We start from the raw sequence: 16,699 nt of genomic DNA on the forward strand, positions 1-16,699 counted from the left end.
AAAAAGCCTGAGTTTACTATTAATATTGTAGGCAAGGTTTTTCATACACAACATGAACAGCAACGGTCCCAACACACTTCCCTGGGGCATACCTCAAGTTACTTCTACATCTGACAATGACTCTCCTCCCTACCAAAAAGTCCCCAGTCCAGTCACAAAAAGTCCCCAGTCCAGTCACAAAAAGTCCCCAGTCCAGTCACAAAAAGTCCCCAGTCCAGTCACAAAAAGTCCCCAGTCCAGTCACAAAAAGTCCCCAGTCCAGTCACAAAAAGTCCCCAGTCCAGTCACAAAAAGTCCCCAGTCCAGTCACAAAAAGTCCCCAGTCCAGTCACAAAAAGTCCCCAGTCCAGTCACAAAAAGTCCCCAGTCCAGTCACAAAAAGTCCCCAGTCCAGTCACAAAAAGTCCCCAGTCCAGTCACAAAAAGTCCCCAGTCCAGTCACAAAAAGTCCCCAGTCCAGTCACAAAAAGTCCCCAGTCCAGTCACAAAAAGTCCCCAGTCCAGTCACAAAAAGTCCCCAGTCCAGTCACAAAAAGTCCCCAGTCCAGTCACAAAAAGTCCTCAGTCCAGTCACAAATTTCACTTGATACCCATACAAAGATTTTGACAACAAGGATAGGTGTCGTACTGAGTCAAATGCTTTTCAGAACTCAAGAAATACTGCATCTACCTGACTGCCTTGATCCAAAGCTTTCAGTACATCATGTGAGAAAAGTGCAAGTTGGGTTACACGATTAATGTTTTCGGAATCCATGCTGTTGGCACTGAGGAGGTCATTCTGTTGAAGATACCTAATTATGTTTGAGCTCAGGAAATGTTCTAAAATTCTACAACAAATCAATGTCAAGGACACTGCACAGTAGTTAGTGGCTCATATCTACTGCCCTTCTTGTAGACGGGCGTGACCTTTGCCTTTTTCGAAGAACTGGGCAAGGTTTTTTGTTCGAAGGATCTACAAAAGATTATAGCTAGAAGAGGGGCTAACTCAGTCACAAATTCAGCATAGAATCTGACAGGAATGCATTGGGCCCTGGAGCTTTGTACAATTTTAACAATTTCGGCTGTTTCTCAACACCACTGACATTAATACTTATTTCACTCATCTTTTCAGAGGTACGACAATTAAATTGGGGCAATTCTCCTGAGTTCTCCTTTGTAAAGGAACATTTGAAAATGGAGTTAAGCATTTCAGCTTTTGCTGTACTACCCTGAATTCCAGTTCCTGTCTCCTTCACTAACAGCCTTTACATTAGGCAATAATTCCTCGGATTCTGTGAAACATCACTTGACAATATTCTGCTATGTTAGTCTTTGAAGGCATTATGCACTGCTCTCTAGACAGCCAAATGTTTCATTCTGTATCTCTCTATCTATAGCCCTATGCTTTGTTTTAAACCTATTATGCAGTAATCTCTGTTCCTTTAGACGTTTTCTTACAGTGCCTGTATACCATGGAGGTTCCCTCCCATTATGAGCTGTTCTACAGGGTACATATGTAGCAACTGCATAGTCAACTATTCTTTTAAACTGAGCCAGAGTTCCTCTACAAGTTCCTGCCCTGTGATGAAAGTTTCAAGTTCCTCATAGAGATATGATGCTACCAATTTTTTTATCTATTTACTGAACAAATATATCTTTATGTTTGTTTTAGTTGTCCTTTGTACTTTGGCAGTCACTGTTGCCACAGCCACGTCATGGCTGATACAAGTTTTGATGTGGACATCCTCAATGAGGTCAGGTCTATTCATTGCCATTAGATCGAATTTATTTCTATCATGAGTGGGGTTCCTAACTATATGTTCTAGGTAGTTCTCAGAGAAGGAATTTACTACAGTTTCACAGGATGTCTTATTGTACCCACCACTAATAAAACTGTAATTTTCCCATTAATTGTTGGGTGATTAAAGTCTCCAGCAATGATTACAGTATGAATGGGGAACTTACATACAAATGAACCGACATTTTCTCTAAAGTTTTAGGTTACATCAGGAGATGGGGCTGGTGGGCAATACAAGGATCCAATTATCATTTTATGCCCACTCCTGACAGTGAGTGTTGCCCAAACAATCTCACATGTAGCTTCAATTTATACCTTTGTGGATTTGAGTTTCTTGTCTACTGCAACAAATACACAACCTCCATTTCCCATTTGCCTATCCTTTCAATATACACTTAAATTTTCCCCAAAAATCTCACTGATACCAATTTCAGCTTTCAGCCAGCTATCTGTACCTGGTATTATGCGAGCTTCACTGCTTTGTATGAGCACTTCAAACTCTGGCACTTTGTTGTGAATACTTCAGCAGTTTACATTAGGATTTTAATGCTCTCACTTGTGGGAGATATATCTTTCAATCTTACACTGATACTTTTGGGTTTCCTACAGCTGTCATTGTCTGGACTGACTCGAGAGTCACCTAATCTAAAAAAAAAAAAAAACACCTTGTGCGCACCCCACACACAGTCAGCTACCTGAGTAGCAGTCTGGATGTGTAGTGCACGCCCGACGCATTTACAGGGTCCTTACGATTCTCAACCCTATGACGCAAATCCAGGAAGTCACAGCCTAGCTTGTCACAGCAGTTTCGAAGTCTCTGGTTCAGCCCTTCCACTCAACTCGAAACCAAAGGGCCATGATCAGTTCTGGGAGAATGATGAAAATAAAAGGAATGTTAAAAAGTGTGATTACAATTCAGGGTGAAAGGACATCACTGATAAGGTTCACTGATGATATAGCTAACCTCAGCAAAAATGAACAGAATGAACTGTCTCAGAAGTGCAGAATGTATATTGAGCATAAACTGAAGAAAAACATTAGTGATGAGGATAGCAGAAACAAAATTATCGATAAACTTAACATCAGAAACGAGGACCATGAAGTAGGTGAAGTTAAGGAATTCCACTACCTTGAAACGAAATAATGCTGATGGATGAAACAAGGAGGATATGAAGAAAAGAAGGTAGAATACCTCAGGAAAAAGAGGGTATTTCTGGCCAAAAGAAGTTGAACAGTGTCAAAGGTCGGCCTTAATTTGAGGAAGTGATTTCTGAGAATGTCCTTTTGGAGCATAGCAAGTGAATCATTGGCTATGGAAAACTGGATAAGAAGAGAATCTAAGAGTTGAGATCTGTTCCTTAGAGTTTTTCGCAGCGGCATGCTTCAGCTTCAACAAAATCTTCTCTGTTCGCAATCCACATCATTTCAAATAAAATTCTAGCTTTTGACAGCAGTCTCCGCCATCATCATGAGGAGTTGAAATCACTGACAGCCGGGGCTGGCATGATGTTAGGCTTAAATGGCAGTGTCTGCAACCTTCCAGAGAGGCCTGGAATCACACATGCACAGAAGGCAAGCTGGGTAGCTCCTATCAACTCTACCAACCGCAGAACAGAGTGGCTAGGAGCTGCCCAACCTGCCTTCCACGCATGCTCAACTCCAGGCCTCTCTGGAAGATTGCAGACACTGCCCTTCCATCTATATAAGCAGAACAGCACGCCATCCCTGGCAGCCAGTGATTTCAACTCCTGATGCCAATGGCTGAGACAGCTGCCAAAAGCTCGAGTGTTTTATTCGAAACGACGTGGCTTGTAAACCAAGATTTTGTTGAAGTCTAAGATGTGGTGCTGTTGTAGGATGGTGAAAATTAAGTGGAATGATAAGATTAGTAATGAGATGGTTTTTCAGAGAATCTGTGAGGACACAAACACGTGGCAAACATTGCCACAAATAAGAGGCAGGAATGATATGGTATGTGTTAATGCATCATTCAATAACTTCCATGATACTTGTGGGAGCTGCAGAGGGTAAAAACTGAAGGGTACGACAGAGACTGGAACATATCAAACATTTAAATGAGGATGTTGGGTGCAAGTACTAGCCTAAAATGACAGGTTGTCACAAAGGAGACAAATTCATGCCATGTCAATATCATTTTCTGTTACTGTTGATATTATGATATATTCGGCCCATCTGATGGTTAATCACCTTAGCACTTTTTCTACAGGGGGGACCAGAAAAATGTAGACACTCTTAATAGTTAATATCTTTGGAACAAAGTGACAAATAGTTGCAATTTTGTGCTGTAGAGTATTCCACTATTTTCTTAACAGATCTTGGTGCACATTTTCCAGCAGATGACATTGCAGCAATGAATGAAATAAGATTGTCTTTTCAGCAAAGCAAGGTCATATTGAAGACATACTGGAAGTACGAGAATATGATGGAGGGACAACAGCAAAGGTGTAGTGTGTATGGAAATCAGCCACCAACATGTACAACAATTTATTGTATTCGGGATAAATTTGAAGCCGACGGTACTGCTCAGTATGTGCATAAGAAAAGGTCTGGCCAACCAAAAACATCAACAAATCCAGCTTCCAGCACAGCTGTGCTCCAACATTTTACTACTACCTTCAAGTGGCATATGTTGTCATCGGATTAAAATCAACGTCTTTACAGATGTACTATCCCCCCCTCCCCCTCCCCCCCCTGTATGATGTTAACATGCAGGGATGTTGACATTTTAATGAGAAGGGTTCCATTCCTTTTACATACTTAAGGTCTTTCAACAATGGCTCAAATGCTTTCTAAATGTAAAATAAGGACAGTTTCTCAAATTTCTTTTCTATTTTTATTACTAAGTACATATTTTGATGCAAAAAGGGTTAGTTTGTTCTTTGGGTGTGAGTGCTCAACATTGGTCCAGTCAATCCATGGGAGTTGTGTTCTATTTCTTAATTTTGTAATTGATTCCATTGCCATTACACAAGCAGCTAGGAGAAGTGCCACAGTGGTAGTGTACTAATGACCATTTCACCTCAACAACATGCTCCCCATTGGCACATAGCACACCTCAAGGTTTAGTCTTTCTATATAAATGTCTGCACCAACCCCACAATCCAGGCTCACTGTGATACACAAAATTTCACTGTCTCACAGTGTTATAGTTGCTGAAGCCTGTAAAGAGGTTACAGTTACAAAGGAATGGAAGCTAATGAATAGCGAGCGGTTTAAGGTGCTCTGCAGTCAATCTTTCGACCATTTTCAGAGAGAGGTCTCACTATATGACTACTCCTTTTCTGACTGAGGGATGTTTTTTACAGAAATATGATAATCTCCATGTTTGCTGGCCTGTAGTACCTTGGTTACACAGCAACACCATTGTTGTCACAGTCTTCAGTCCCAAGACAGTTTTGTTGCAAGTCTCCATGCTAGTCACTCCTGTGCAAGCCTCTTCATATGTTTGTAATTCTGGCACCTACATCCATTACACCTCCTTACTGTAGCAAAGCCTTGGTCTACCTCTACAATATTCCTCTGTCATTCCCTTCCCCCAGTCCACCATGTTATACTATTTTTCTTTCACTTCCTGTTCCTAAGATCAAATTCTAGTCAGCCTTTACCAGTTTTCATCTGCCTTAACTATCCAAATCATCTAATCATACATTATACATTCCTTTAATATCTTTATAATCTTCAGAACTAATTGGCATATAATCTTGTCATACCATGATGGATGTTTGCTTCGTGCCTAGCTTGGCTATGATAATGCATTCAACTACATTGTTCATTATAGCTTACCCACAGTACTATTTTCTTATTCATTATTGGGCCTACTCCTGCATGAGCCCTATTTGATTTTGTTTTGATTTCCATGTACTGACCTGACGTGAGCTAAAGTCCTGTTCTTCCTCCCAATGCACTTCATTAATTCCCATGATATCTAACTTCAATCTATCCATTTCCCTCTTTAAATCTTCTAACCTACCGACCTGATTAAGGGATAACATTCACATCACAATCCACAAATTACCAGTTTTCCTTTCCTCATGACAACCTCATCTAGAGTAGTCCCCTCCGGAATATTTTACCCGAGAGTTTGCCATCACCACCTTAAGCCGCACAGTAGAGATGCATGCTTTGGGATGTGGAGTGGAGGAGGGGAGGAGGATTATTACATGGCTGTAGTTTTTCTTTGCTTTCAGCCATTCACAGAACCAGCACAGCAAGTTCATGTTCACTAATGTTACAAGACCACATCAGTCATTCATCCTGATTGTTGGCTATGGAGGAACAATGGGTTAGTCTGTGCTCTTCACAGATACCCCTCCACTGTGGATGGAACTACTGTACGGCAATATGAGTTGTTGAAGCATGCCGGCATGCAAGCCACCCCACCTTGACAAGGTCCATGGTTCATGGAGGAACACTGTCACATTATCTTTTTGTATATAAAATAATGATTTTTTCCTTACCTTTACCATATTACCTTTATGTGACAATAAATATGTAAGCCTCAGACACCACTTACCATGTCCTTAAGAGGTGGCTTGCGGGCCTAAGTTACACAGATAACTGTGCCTCTGGTACAACTACATCAGAAGGGTGTCTGTTGGTAGGTCAGCCCCCTTTTCAGAAGTTGCAGAGGTGACAGCCAGGATTGCTGGCTGATCTGACTTTAAACATTAACCAATATGGTCTTCTTATGTTTGTACTGCAGCACGACTGAAAACATGGGGGAATTTGTGCCGTTATGTTTCCCCAAAGACATGCAGCTCTACTGTATTGTTCAAAAATGACATCATCATCTTGGGTGAAATACCATACAGTTCTATATTGGAAAATGTCATCAGATGAAACAAATCTGGTGTTATATGAGTGAAAATGCGGAATGTTAAGATGCCTTTACAGAGTAGGTGTTTATAAAATTTAAAAAAAGAAATCAATAGGCTGAAGTTTGATATAATGAGACTTTGTGAAGAGCAGTGGCAGGAAGAACAGGATTTTTGGTCCAGTGAGAACAAGGTTACGAACACAAAACCAAATAGAGTTAATGCAAAAGTAGGACTAGTAATGAATAAGAAAATATTAACACACGTGAATTACTACAAACTGCACAGTGAACTTATCTTAGCAGAGATAGACGCAATATCAAGAGCCACAACAATAATATAAATATATATACCCACTAGCTCCACAGACAATAAGAAGATTGAGAGTATGTGCGATGGGAAAAAAGAAATTATCCAGTTTATATATAAAAACAAAGATGAGGTGACTTACCGAACGAAAGCGCTGGCAGGTCGATATACACACAAACAAACACAAACATACACACAAAATTCAAGCTTTCGCAACAAACTGTTGCCTCATCAGGAAAGAGGGAAGGAGAGGGAAAGACGAAAGGATGTGGGTTTTAAGGGAGAGGGTAAGGAGTCATTCCAATCCCGGGAGCGGAAAGACTTACCTTAGGGGGAAAAAAGGACAGGTATACACTCGCACACACGCACATATCCATCCACACATACAGACACAAGCAGACATATTTGGTCTTTAAATATGTCTGCTTGTGTCTGTATGTGTGGATGGATATGTGCGTGTGTGCAAGTGTATACCTGTCCTTTTTTCCCCCTAAGGTAAGTCTTTCCGCTCCCGGGATTGGAATGACTCCTTACCCTCTCCCTTAAAACCCACTTCCTTTCGTCTTCCCCTCTCCTTCCCTCTTTCCTGATGAGGCAGCAGTTTGTTGCGAAAGCTTGAATTTTGTGTGTATGTTTGTTTGTGTGTCTATCGACCTGCCAGCACTTTCGTTCGGTAAGTCACCTCATCTTTGTTTTTATATATAATTTTTCCCACGTGGAATGTTTCCTTCTATCATATAAATTATCCAGTTTGTTACAGAAGGCAAAAATTTAATTATTATGGGGGACTGGAATTCAACAGTAGAAAAGAAAGAGAAGGAAATATAGTACAGTAGGTCAGCACAGACTGTGTGGAGAGGGGCGGGGAGGGGGGGGGGCGGGAAGATGTCTGGCAGAATTCTGAACAAAGCACAATTTAATCAGTGTAAACACTTTGTTTAAGAATAACGAAAGAAGACTGTACAAACAGAAGATACCTGGAGCCACTTCTGGTCTCATACAGATCTTATAATGGTAAGATGAGATTTTGAAACCAGATATTTGAACCGAAAAATCTTTCTGGGAACAGATGTGAACTCTGGCCACAATTTATAGGTTATGAACTGCAGATTAATTAAGAAAACACAGAAAAGTAGGAAATTAAGGAGATGAGACCAGGGTAAATCAGTGTAGAGTGTTCCAAAGGGAGCATTAGGCAAATACTGAGTGAAACTTTGGAAAGGAATAAATTTGGAGACACATGTGCACATGTGTAGGTTTGAAAGATGAAACAATGAGATCAGCAGAGGAAAACTAGGAAAAAGGCACAGCTCAACAGAAATCCTGAAAAAGGCACAGCTCAACAGAAATCCTGAAAAAGGCACAGCTCAACAGAAATCCTGAAAAAGGCACAGCTCAACAGAAATCCTGAAAAAGGCACAGCTCAACAGAAATCCTGAAAAAGGCACAGCTCAACAGAAATCCTGAAAAAGGCACAGCTCAACAGAAATCCTGAAAAAGGCACAGCTCAACAGAAATCCTGAAAAAGGCACAGCTCAACAGAAATCCTGAAAAAGGCACAGCTCAACAGAAATCCTGAAAAAGGCACAGCTCAGCAGAAATCCTGAAAAAGGCACAGCTCAGCAGAAATCCTGAAAAAGGCACAGCTCAACAGAAATCCTGAAAAAGGCACAGCTAAACAGAAATCCTGAAAAAGGCACAGCTCAACAGAAATCCTGAAAAAGGCACAGCTCAACAGAAATCCTGAAAAAGGCACAGCTCAACAGAAATCCTGAAAAAGGCACAGCTCAACAGAAATCCTTTCATAACACTTAGATATTGAATTTAATTGACAAAAACAAACCATAAAAATGTAGCAAAAGAAACAGAAAGAAAAGATTAAAAAAGGGAACAGATTAACACAAACTGCTGAATGGCTAAACAGTAATGGCTACAAGAGAAATGAAAGCTATTTAAGTGCACATGACTAAAAGAAAGATAAAATATGTGAGCTCTCTCAGGTTAACTTGGAGTGTTTGATTAATGGTGCTTCCAGGTGTTCTGGTGAGTAGTTGTTTCTATTTTATGCACAATATTTCAACAAGCACCCCAGCCACCTTCTTCAAGTGCTACAAGTTTTGCTGTTATATCGAGATGAACAAGCTGCACCTATGTGCGCCAAAATCAAACATCCCATAAACATACCAACAGCGAATAGGATTATGTGCTGTGCAAACCCGATGTTAGTCTGAGACAGAATTTATGGCACCCAACAAGTACTAGTCATCTTTAAAAAGAGGTCCTTCAGCTCTGTCTTTACATATCTGCTACACTCTGCAGAATCTTCAGAATGGGTTGACAATGTACCATGGTCACAAACAAAACCATTGCAGTTGAAAATGTTTGCACGCCAGGAAGCGAAATTTGATCACTTGTATGAAAAGTCAAGACAAGATGAAGGGAGCCACACTGTAATTAATCTCACCGACAGATATCTGTATGAGGATACAGTTAAGATCCTTGCTAAATGGCTAAATTTTGTTCCCACTCCGAAAATGCTACCAGTAACAGATTACACATCAGCACCATGGAGCATGGAACTGTTGAACTCTTTCCCACCAGGAGCAGCAGAAGAGGTTCACTGCAAAACCTATAGAGCACTTACTGAGAAAGGAAACTCCCCATATCACCCACTCAGGTTTAGTGGTAAGAGGAACCAGTGGATAGCCCATCAATAACTGAACACAGATCAAACATGAAAACAGGAAGGTGTGCTGACCTGTGAAAAAAGCAGCAAAATCGGAACAGTAAACAGTCCAAGCTCAAGATGTGGAACATCGAATGCATTTAAATAGTTGTGGCGTTGTGGTTATCTGTTCACGGTGTTGGACTGTAGATAGGGAGATCCATGTTCAAATCTCCCCTGTGCTCTGTATTCCCCCCACCACCACCACCACACCACCACCACCACCGCCACCACAAAATTAGAATTATGACCTGTCCGTCCTGGCACTGACGAATCTGCTCACTGTATTCAAATTTATGTCTGTTTCATGGTGTAACGTCCACTTGCAACAGCAATGTGTAAAGAAGGGACCTCCAGATGTACATATCTCCTTTATGTATAAAAACAAAGATGAGGTGACTTACCGAACGAAAGCGCTGGCAGGTCGATAGACACACAAACATACACACAAAATTCAAGCTTTCGCAACAAACTGTTGCCTCATCAGGAAAGAGGGAAGGAGAGGGGAAGACAAAAGGAAGTGGGTTTTAAGGGAGAGGGTAAGGAGTCATTCCAATCCCGGGAGCGGAAAGACTTACCTTAGGGGGAAAAAAGGACAGGTATACACTTGCACACATGCACATATCCATCCACACATACAGACACAAGCAGACATGTTCTACACTTGCACTTCCTGTTTTCATGCCTTGTCTATGTTGAGTTTTTAATGAGCTACCCACTGGGCCATTTTATCACTAAATCTGAGGGGGTGTGATGGGGAGTTTCCCTTGTGAGGTCCCACAGCTAAGATCCAGTATCTCCAAGGAAGAAAGTGAAACAGTGAGAAATCTGTGACAGGACGAGGAACTGTAGTTCTGTCAGCCGACAAGGGCAACACTATGGTCCTAATGTAATGTATGGACTACAATAAGATGATTTATCTTTTGAATGACATTGCTTGCAGACAGACAGATGCCAATCATAAGAATAAAATCAAGAGGAAAATGATGAAACTTCTCAATGAGTCAGGTTTGCCATTTAACATTGTTAAGGGTCATAGAACACAAGTGCTGATGCAATCATGACCATATGGCCTAAGGTACAAAAGGAATGAATTCTTTTAAGAATCCATAGTAAGTAATATTGGTGCGGCTGATAAAATACATCGCATTCTCAGCAGAAGTGCTAACACCACATTCGCAACTCCAGTTGACTGCGGATCCAGGATATGGAATTTGGTCAGTTTCGATATAATCTCCCTCTATACAAGATTCCCATTTCCTGATTCCTTGAAACTAATTGCAGAGAAGACTGACAATTGTTTCATAGAACTTTCTTGACACATTATGACATTAACTTATTTCTTGTCCAACAGAAAGTATTATTATCAAACCAACACTGTGGTACTGGTCAGTCCATAATCGCTTGTCATAATGAACCTCTACACGGAACACTTTGAAGCAAAGGTACTACAATTTGCAAAGTTGAAACCAACATATTTCTTTTGGTACGTGGGTGACACATTTGTAGTGCAGCTACATAGAGCGGAAAAACTTTAAGAGTTCCTGGATTTTAACTTCTGTCCCTCACATTATACAATTCATGACAGAACTTAAAAAAGCACACCAGTTATCTTTCCTCGATGTGTTAGTTGAGAAAAGAATGTATGGATCCTGGGGTCACAGTGTACATACATGATCCAGCATAATGAATAGTAGGTTACAGAAAGGACAAAACATCAAAACAAACTGACAAATTCATTGAAACACACATTGAAAAAAAAATATATATATATATATATATATATATATATATATACACTATTATATATCATTTACTGTATGCCCTTTTCGTGGTTTTGAATATAACACCTTACAGATGACCATGCATTTCTTCAAGTAGCACACGAAAGTTTCCATCACTCAATTCAGCATGTTCAATGGGATCTCCTCTGCAACTATACGAATGCTTTCCTTGAGTTCAGTCACACTGTAAGGACATGTAGCAAACACGTGAGTCCTCAAGTATTCTCACAAGAAGTTGTCAGAGTAAGTCAAATTGGGTGACCATGCAGGCCAACAAATGTCTCCAAACTGGAAACCAATCAACCAGGAAAATAACGCCACAAGACATTCATTGACTGGTGGGGTAGATGAGCTGTTCCACTGCCCTGTTAGAATCATGTTGCTGTTGTTCAACCTTGGAAAGAGGAAGCTATTTAACATTTGGATACAATGATCACTAATAACCCTAACTGTACGACCATGAAGGTCCTCAAAATAACAAGGATCAATGATGCCAAACAATGCCATGCTGCAGCACACAGTCGCATATTCTTAGTGAAGAGATTTATCATACAGCCAATAAGGGTTACTTTGGTTACATAGCTTCCTGTACCTTAATTCTGTTTATCTACACCACTGCTAGATGAAAATGGGACTCATCTGACATCAATGAGTTGTGCCACATCTGTGGCAAGGTGAGGGTTTGCTGAGCAACTTTACCTTGTCTGTTTAGTTCCTGTACAAACTGCAATTCCTATGGATGGAAGTGCAGGTTCTTATTGAGGATGCACTGCAAGGAATGATCTGGCATTGTTACCACCAAGGTGTCTCTGGCAGCAGAATGCTGAGGACTTTGGATGAGTGGTTGATACCCCTCCTCTACTCGCTGCACTGTCAGCTGTGTCCTTCATTGCCCCCGACTTTTTCTTTGCACAAGATCCATTATTCATGAATTTTTGTATCCAACACACAATTGTCTGATGATCAGGGACTTTCTCATCTTGTCTCAACTTGAAGCGGCAATGAAAGAGTTACTGAATTGTGATGGGAGGCTTATTAGTTTTTGGAATATGCCTCCAAGGAGAATGCTCCATGCTGTGATCTCCACAAGGTCATAATTACAAATAGCTGTCCATTTTCAATGTAGCCCCCACATCAGCAGTTTGCACAAATGCAACAGCGACACCACACTATGTAAATTGAATCCTAATATTCATTCTGCTGGACCCCATACAAAACCTACATCCTCTGACCTCTCACCTCTGTACCACAAGCCTTCATCATTCATCACAAAAAATTTGGTGCTAAGGGCTGGTCCATAGAGCTCTACCACTTCCAAAAAGGAAAGCCTCACTGAAGAATTACAACACCAGTCAACAGTGTTATAAAGGACTGGGTGCTAAGATTGTCAAATTGAAAGGGCACTGCAGTCTAAATCAAGAACATCAGGAAAAGAGGTCGAGACTGAGACAGAGGAAGGGGGGCCACAAATCACTTATCTACCCTATGCAAGCCCAATGTCCAGAAAGATTAGTAGACTCCTATGGAAACTTGAAATCCACTGTGTATTGCTCCCTTCTGGTTAGACAGAAGGTTTTCTTTGCAATGTTAAAGGAAGTTTAGGTCTCCAAAAGCTGGGTGTGTACCACATTCCATGCACAAGTGGATTGTCCTACATGGGGTGGACTATCTTTCACACAGGAAACCAAGAATCGAGTAAAAAAACTGAGACAATATTCCAAAGGTGTATACACTATTATGACTGAGTTATCACACAGACAAATTCAAAATTTTAATCTGTCAGTGCCTCACTGATGCTTTATAAACTCCACATAAGTCGTTCTGTAGTCATTAGCACACCTAGACTAAGGACACTGTGGAAAAATGCTTACCCGCAAGCCAGTGATTTATTGCTGGTATGAATCTTCTAGCCGGCAGCATACAATATGTTATAACTGCATTCTTTATCTTTTGTGATACCAATACAGGAGAATATCGTACTGTTTTGTCCCTTTCACAGACTCAAGCCAAACAAGACAAGACAAGACAAGACAAGACAAAACAAACATCATATACTCACCTACAGAATGACCATGTCGAATGCGCCACATATGAATATCTAGGTGAGGATCATGTCCTCGTCTCAGCTCCATTCGTTGTTGCAGAGCCAACAACTGTGAACGCATGCACTCGTAGCTGGCCAATTGTATAGCTTGCAGCCAAGCATCTCTCTCTCCCTGAGAATACGCTGCTAGATGCTGACTCAGACCACCATCAAACACTGCAATAAAAATGAATGCAGAGTATAAGAAATCAAAAAGTCGACTAAGAAAAACTAAATATTACAAGGAGAGAGAATGGTTAGCCATGATTTACCTTCAATAAGTGAAATTATTAGTACTGCTGATATAATCACGTAATGTAGAAAATATTAATTTCAAAACCTTCTCTGTTCTTTCTTCACACACACACACACACACACACCTCAGATAAGGGTGATGGATTATCCTCACTGTTTTTCTATGTAGCCATCAATTACTTTGTGACGATTTAGGAACAGGAAAATCCACTGAAAGTAAAACCTGGAATAAAGCCCTGAATAAGAAAAACTGCAAGAACACTGAGATTATGCCCCCACGAAACACCAGTGTAGAAACAATTCTCCATAAATAGTCAAAAAACTAACATTGCAGTGCAATTTAAATGTGTTTTTGTTGTGGTCTCTCCATACTAATCTATCCTTGCAAGCCTCTTCATCTACGAATAACTACTGCAGCCTACATCCATTTATTATATTCAACTTCATCTTCCTCTATACAATTTAAACCCCCCCCCCCCCCCCCCCACTCACCCACTTTGTTCCATTACCAAACTGACACTTCTTGATGCTTCAGTATATGTCATATCAATTGATCCCTCCTTAAGTCAAATTGTGCCATAAATTACTTTTTTTCTCTCATATTTGATTCAGAACCTAGTTAAAAGATATACCCATCTGATCTTTGGCATACTTCTGTAGGTCCAAATTTCAAAATAATCTATGCTCTTCTGCGTAAAATGTCGATTGTCATCTGACTTTAGTGCAATGAAATACTCCATACAAATACCTCCAGAAAAGACTTCCTAATATTTAAATTTATGTTCTATGTTAACAAACTTCTCTTTTCTGCATTGCAATTATTACTGTATTCCCAAAGCTTGAAAGTATTTTGTGTATCTTATATCTTGCACACCAGTTGGATGTTCTTTCATAGCTGGCTTTCTCAATGACCTCAATAGATCTGAGAGAATGTTGTCTACTAAAGAGACCTTATTTTGGGTTAGGCCTTTGACTGCTCTGTCAATTCCCCTCACAATACCACATATTCATCTACGTTCGTTTCCCTTCTATAATATTGACTTAAAAGTTCATTTCCCTTTTATTGCCCTTCTTCCAACTTTAAACTTTCACTTCTTAGCTTAGTGCTGGCTTGTCATCTGAGCTCTTGATATTCATACAGTTACCGTAAAGCGGGGTGACTTTGAACGGCGAGACGACTTACAACAGCAATTTAGCGTCTTTTTTTAATATAAATGCTGCACTCTAGTGTGTAAATATGGAACTGAGGCCAGAGTTGTTAAATATTGCCAATAACTGATACTCTCTGATGATATGACAGTCGATATGAAATAACATTGTATATCAATGCCAGAAAATGAAATAATTTTCTGGAAATGTAAGTTCCTTCACAACTGCAAAAGCAATTGCCTAATATTAGAAGCATTTTTGAGGTTATAATTTGAAACGAGTTTTTATGGACAAGGTTTACACTTGAATGAACATGCACGGAAAGCATAAAATGTTAAATTTATTCTTTAGTGACATAAAAAAATAAGATATGAAGGCTTGTCTTTCAAGGGGTGACTTCGAACAGCACCTTCCCTATTCTTTGACACATCAGCTCCATGGAAAACATGTTTTAGTGAAGTTTTTTTCAAAGAAAAGTGTGAATTAGTGTTGGACATATTATCACTGATGATGACATTACACTTATGAGGAAATGGCATTCCAAGATGGAATCAGATGGAGTTTTTTTTGTCAGGCCTAATGTTTCCAATGTGTCAGATATTAAGAAAGACGACATTTGTAGGATTCTACCTGATTCTAAGGTAGATAGAAGGGGAAGGCTTCATTTTGAGCTTCAATTTGATGTCTATGACATCTGTTAGAGTGGACACTCTTTTGTGGTAACTTCCTTTGCTGTAGTGTGTTCACAGATGCAATTCTTTAAAATGTGATAACTTTTTTTTCATTTCTTTTATTAAAGTCATACAGACTGATTTGAAAAGATTGTTTTTAAGTTTCTTATTTCATAACTAGCTCAGTACCCATTTCAATTACTAGAAACATTAACCGTAATCATATGAACAGTTTCAGGTGGTTAAAGAAAACTCATAAAAATGCTCAAATAATTCTAAATAAGTTACTTTCAAAACTATATTTATATACAAAATATTATGCTGTTTCATATGATAGTCATGTCATTTAACAGTAATTGACATGACTCCCACAGAATAGGCAAATGTTTCCATATTCAAAGTGACCCCAACCCATGGTGTGAAATTGAACAGCAAAAAATTTTAAAAAATAAAATAAAATAAACTAGGCATGGGGGATAAAAATGTATAATCTGTTTTATAATATTCCGCAACACCTCTCGCAACTTCCCAAAAAGTTTCATGTCAATATCTTCAGAAGTTTGTTGAATTTCCAAAAATGAATTTAAAATGTTCAAAGTCACCCCACTTTACAGTTCCTACAGTGCCGCATTTGTCACCTAACCATTCCTGCTTAGCAATTTTATACTTTCTGTAGGTCTCATTTATTAAATGACTTTATTCGCTTTTGCCTGCTTAATTTGTTGCAATTTTTTACATTTTCCTTCTGTCAATTTAAATACTTGGAAGAAATCATCAGGCAATTTTTAATTCGGTCAACATAAAACAAGGAAAGGTTGTCAGTCAGTAAATATTAAGATTCAACTCTACAAAACTTTCACTTTCCCAAAGCTACTTACACTTTCAAAACTGCTCCAGATTTTTTTTTAAGAAGAATAACTGATCAACTCCTCAAAAGTGGAAGGAGGAATACCACAACTTACATAAATAAAAAAAAATAGTTTGATGACGTTTGAAGAAACTTCCCCAATGAACGCGTCTACAGAAATGTTGACCCAGTCACTAGTACAAAGGAAAAAAAAAAGGTAGTAATTATATCACATCTTTCATCAGCTGAAAATCAGGATCTTAC

At 39.6% G+C, this 16,699-nt stretch overlaps 1 protein-coding gene across 1 annotated transcript in view; it reads right to left on the reverse strand.

Annotated features, from left to right (window-relative positions):
- Window positions 1–16,699, reverse strand: part of LOC124794682 (inositol polyphosphate-4-phosphatase type I A-like) — a 272,042-nt gene that overhangs the window by 175,737 nt on the left and 79,606 nt on the right. The window contains 1 exon segment of the mRNA XM_047258226.1: window positions 13,490–13,690. Coding sequence (XP_047114182.1) covers window positions 13,490–13,690 — 201 coding nt within the window.

This window comes from Schistocerca piceifrons, chromosome 4 (genome assembly GCF_021461385.2).
Source record: "Schistocerca piceifrons isolate TAMUIC-IGC-003096 chromosome 4, iqSchPice1.1, whole genome shotgun sequence".
NCBI lineage: Eukaryota > Metazoa > Arthropoda > Insecta > Orthoptera > Acrididae > Schistocerca > Schistocerca piceifrons.